This window comes from Perca fluviatilis, chromosome 13 (genome assembly GCF_010015445.1).
Source record: "Perca fluviatilis chromosome 13, GENO_Pfluv_1.0, whole genome shotgun sequence".
Taxonomy (NCBI): Eukaryota; Metazoa; Chordata; class Actinopteri; order Perciformes; family Percidae; genus Perca; species Perca fluviatilis.
This window is the reverse complement of record NC_053124.1, coordinates 35,339,462-35,344,463: the sequence shown is the minus strand read 5'-3', so window position 1 is coordinate 35,344,463 and position 5,002 is coordinate 35,339,462. Positions and strand designations below refer to the sequence as shown.

Below are 5,002 nucleotides of genomic sequence, written 5' to 3'. Positions count from 1 at the left end.
GGTTGTTGGGAGTTCATGTCGGAGAACAGTTTGTGAAGGGCAATAAGGACTCTGATAATGAACAACGGCAAACGTTACACCCTGGACCTTTAAATAGGCTTCTTGCTTCACTGTTACTGTATCTGCGCGTGACTATTAACTGGACTGCGTTGTTTGAGCTTCGTTTTTCTTACCTAGGATTGTGTGAGCTAGGATTTAGTTACACCCAACCAGATGGAGTTACACGTCGGCATTCAATTTTACTCTGATTCTGTTTGAATCATTGTCAACAACATAAACTTTTAATCAACTTAATTACAGGACAACTCAGTCATTTAGTAAACTGGGGAGCCGTCTCCAAACCCCTCTGATTCTAAGAAGAGTTTACCTCCTAAAAGCTGAAGTCAGCAGAGTTTTTAAATGAGAAATGAGCTCTGTTGTAAACAAGTGTTGCTGCCGCTCCTTATACCATACTTTTCTTCGGACATAAAACTCTGAGATAACATCGAAGCTTGAACTTTGAGCCGTCTTGCTCAGATATGCTGCACAGAGGATTGTGGGTCAGAAAAGCACGCCGGCTTGAAAAACAATCAGGACAAATGTTTGACATTCTGCATTTGACATTATATGTATTGGTATACTATAATTTTTCCCGTCAACTAGTGTATAAAAAGGGCATTGCAACACACCCATAGCCCTCAAAGCGCCTCTTCCAGGAATGCAGCAGAACTTGATAACCCATCCCTCCTTCGCTCCATCTCTGTGCATATTTTTTCAGCTCCCTCCCTCACCCTTCAGTGTTCCCGTAAGTTTGCAGATGGGTGAGTCAAACATGCGGGGGTACAACAGCGTATCACATGCTTTTATTACATCACAGCTGAGACTAACCACTTCTCAGGAAGTGAGAACAACAGATAGTCTACCGGACAAAACGAGGTGAGGAGGGGCGAACAAGGAGTTCAGCTGGATGGAAATCCTTTCTGTTCCATCTGTCGATCTACGAAGATCCGGTGACAGTTAACGTAGATACAGCTACGCATGAACTGTATTAAAGTCACTGGGATGAAGAGGTTGTACAGGAAGATTCTACAGCTGCCCTGAGTGCAGGAAGACGTTCACACAGAGGCCTGTCCTGCTGAAAAACACCATGTTAGCAACTTTAGTGGGAGGGAGCTGAAGAAGACTGACTCCGCTGCTCCTGCTGATCACTGCTATGCTGAGCTGAAGATGTGGCCTGTGATTTCTGGCATCGGGAGAAAACTCAAAGCCATCAAGTCCTGCCTGGTGTGTCTGATCTCATTGTGAGAAACACCTTCAGCCTCACACGCATGTAGCTCAGTTAAAGAAACACAAGCTGGTGGAGCCGTCCAAGAAGCTCCAGGAGAACGTCTGCTCTCGCCACGATGAGGTAATGAAGATTTTCTCGTCGCTACCGATCGACAGCTTATCTGTTATCCCGTGAATGTGATGAACATAAAGGCCATGATAATCTGAGCCGTAGTAAAGGACTGAGAGGCAGAAAAGCTGAAGTGGAAGTCGACAGACATCCAGCAGAGAATACAGAAAGATGTGAAGTTGCTCAACAGCGAGGTTATCGACGCCGCCGAGCAGCAGTGACGCGAGATTACCGAAGCTGACCGTCTCCTGGACTCTGATGTGAAGCAGCAGGTTAGATCTGCAGTAGGCGAAGAGAGTCGTGACATGCGCAGGGAGGGCTGGAGCAGGACAAGGACAGCTGAAGAAAGCGTTTTCAATACACAGGATCACAGCCGTTAAGCTACTCTCACGTCACACTGCCAACAGCATTCAGCACCATCCTTGCCTGAGAAACGCTGTACAGAAGTCAGAGATAACTACAGGACGTCCCTAGAGAGAGGTGATCGCCTGACAGGGATTGGGTGCATTGCCACAACCGAATAAGACCAGAGCTGGATTCCGTAAGATCATCGAATACTGATTCAAACACAGCAACACACGGGTTAAAGTTATTCGGAGGGGAATATGATGCAACATTATCGGGTCAACAGCTCTTAGGTCCAGTCACCCAGAGTGTGAATCTGCCCGGGTGACTAGAATAAGACTGTTGACTCATTACTGTTGCTTTCCCTGTTCCCTCAGATAATAACAGCTTTGTGAATGCTGTGTTTGATCCAGTGTGATTTCAAGTGAATATTTTAAGAATCCAGCTCTGGTCTTGCGCTCTGGTTGTGGTAGTAAAACGTCCACTTCAGTCCCTGTCAGTGAGACTTTTGTCTCCTCTCTCAGGACGTCCTGTAGTTTATCTCTGACTTCTGATAATGCCGCTGTCACGTCCTCAAAGCAGCTCAAAGGACAGATATGGATGCTGGATGCTGATTGGCTGAGAGGTGACAGTGAGGGGTAGTTGTGTAGAAACTGGCTGTGATCCTCTGTGTGTGAGAGCTTCTCCAGCTCAGCCGTCTTCCCTCTTCAGCTCAGTGATCTCCCTGCTCCAGCTCCTCCTGAAGCTCTTTGACTCGAATTCTTCCCCTTTCTGCTGGGATCTGACCTGCTGCTCCACATCAGAGCTTATTCTCCAGGAGACGGATCAGCTCGGTGAAGATCTTCTCGGTCCTCCACTGCTTTATCGGCGCGGCGATCGATGGCCTCCGCCTGCTGTTGAAGCAGCTTCACATCTTCTCTCTGTCCCGGATTCTCTGCTGGATGGTCTGTCGACTCCCCCCAGCTTTTTCTGCCTCTCAGTCCTTCTCTACGGCAGCTGAGACTGTGTCGTGGCCTTTATGTTCATCCACGAGCAGAGAGAACAGATACACTGCTGATCAGTACGGCAGAAAAGCTTCATTACCTCATCATGACGAGAGCAGATGTTCTCCTGGAGCTTCTTGGACGGCTCCACCAGCTTGTGTTTCTCGAAAGCAGGAGATTCAAAATGAGGCTGAAGGTGTTTCTCACAGTAAGAGACCAGACACACCAGGCAGGATTTGATGGCTTTGAGTTTTCTCCGGGTGCAGACATCACAGGCCACATCTTCAGCTCCAGCATAGCAGTGATCAGCAGGAGCAGCTTGGAGTCCAGTCTTCTTCAGCTCCTCCACTAAAGCTGCTAACATGGTGTTTTTCAGCAGGACAGGCCTCGGTGTGAAGCTCTGCCTGCACTGAGGGCAGCTGTAGCTGTACTTACGATCCTCTTCATCCCAGTGGCTTTAATACAGTTCATGCAGTAGCTGTGTCCACAGTTAATAGTCACCGGATCCTTCAGTAGATCTAGACAGATGGAACAAGAGAAGGTTTCCCGGTCCAGCTGAACTCCTTTCTGCGCCATTTCACCTCTCGCTCAGTGACATCGACTGTCTGACTGTATTGTGTCTCACTTCCTGAGAAATGAAACTAGTCTGAGCTCTGATGCGATAACAGGATGTGATACGCTGTTGTACTTCCCCCAGCATGTTGGTTACACCCATCTGCAAACTGTAGCTCTGAAGGGGAGGGAACAAGGAAATATGATCACAGAGTGGAGCTGGCTGTGTTTGAGAGAAAGAGGAGGGAGGGGTTATCAAGCTTTGTTCATTCCTCCAAGAGGAGCGCTTTGAGAGAGAGACTGGGTGTGTTGCAATGCCCATACTACCATTAGTATGACAGGGAAAGATATAGTATATCCCAATACATATAATGTCAATAGAAGAATGCCAAACGTGTCCTGATGCACCCGGTTGCATTTTGCAGTCTGCAAGCCAGCGTGCTTTTCTTCCTCTTCCCCTTTTCGTGACCTTTCCTGTGTTCCTGCTTATCTGCACCTTTAACCCATGAAGGCCTGAACCAATTTTATGACTCAGCTTAACTTTCTGTGCATCAGAGACATTCCTTGAACCTCTTCCTCAATTGATATTGAATAATATGACACCTTTAGGTAAAATACATGTCTAAAATAAAAGAAATATCTCTTCATTAAGTTGAATAAAAGTTTATATTGTTGACAATAATTCAACCACAGTCCTTGACAGAATCAGAGTAAAATATAAAGTGACCCTTAAAGAGTTTCTGTATCTTGGGGGGTACAGTCATTTAACAGGCTGTATGGGAAGGAGCTATGGGGGGAGGGGCATTATGTAGTTGCAGTTGATGAGAAACACTGATGGGGTGATGGGTAATTTAATCAGGTCATGTGACTTTATGCCAATATTCCAAACATTTGTATCAAAATCCAAAATGGCAGCATACGTGAACAATGACACTTTCCATGAGGTAAGTGTTTTTATATTTTCCACGATTATGATATTTTAGAGAATATAGTTTTAGAAAATAGTTTTTTAAGGATAGTTTTACATGTTCTTGTGGATATTTTTAAAATAATCTTCTCACAACTTTGATCATCAGGCATTGAATGCCTGTATCTTGGGGGATACATTGCCCATATCAAAAGGTATTTAACAGGGCTGATCACTCACAGATATATTTATGTTTTGAGGCCTGTTCTCTACAGATATTGAATAGTATAAAGGTGTGCAACTTTGATTACTTTTTTATTTTCTCTCAAATGTGTATTATTGATTAATTCAACAGTGTACACGTTTTCAGGGAATTTCTGTCAGCAGTTTCTACAGTACAAGAAAGAGAGAGGTGAAGTCTGTAGTTTTGCCACCTGATGGTTCATCAGATTTAGAGGAGGGATCCAGTGAGGAAGTCGAGGAAGATGAGCTGTATAGGCCTAGCAGAGGGACGTGTAAGGATGACAACAGCAGCAGTGACAATTTGAATGGCAGCTCTAGTGATGAGGCCGAGGAAAGAGCGAGCGAAACCGAATAAACGGGAGGGAAGATGTTTAGGTAATGATTAGAGGAGTATTTCAAATTGTTAGGTGAAAGATGTAGTGGTTTTGCTGTACATATTGTATCTGTGTGTCCACATGATGTGTGTTATGATGATGTGTGTTAGTAAATGAGTGGAAGGAAGAGGGAAGGGAACCCCACACCTTTCTTATTTTTACCACACACACACACACCCACACACCCACACACACACACACACACACACACACACACACACAC

General features: G+C 45.3%; 1 protein-coding gene across 1 annotated transcript; it reads right to left on the bottom strand.

Moving 5' to 3' along the window:
• Nucleotides 1-2,696: 2,696 nt before the first annotated feature.
• On the bottom strand, nucleotides 2,697-3,392 carry LOC120570960 (E3 ubiquitin/ISG15 ligase TRIM25-like). Its single transcript, XM_039819646.1, is given in 3 exon segments — nucleotides 2,697-2,752; nucleotides 2,755-3,153; nucleotides 3,156-3,392. Coding segments are annotated over 3 exon segments (579 nt in total). The 5' UTR covers nucleotides 3,280-3,392.
• Between the last annotated feature and the right edge of the window lie 1,610 nt (nucleotides 3,393-5,002).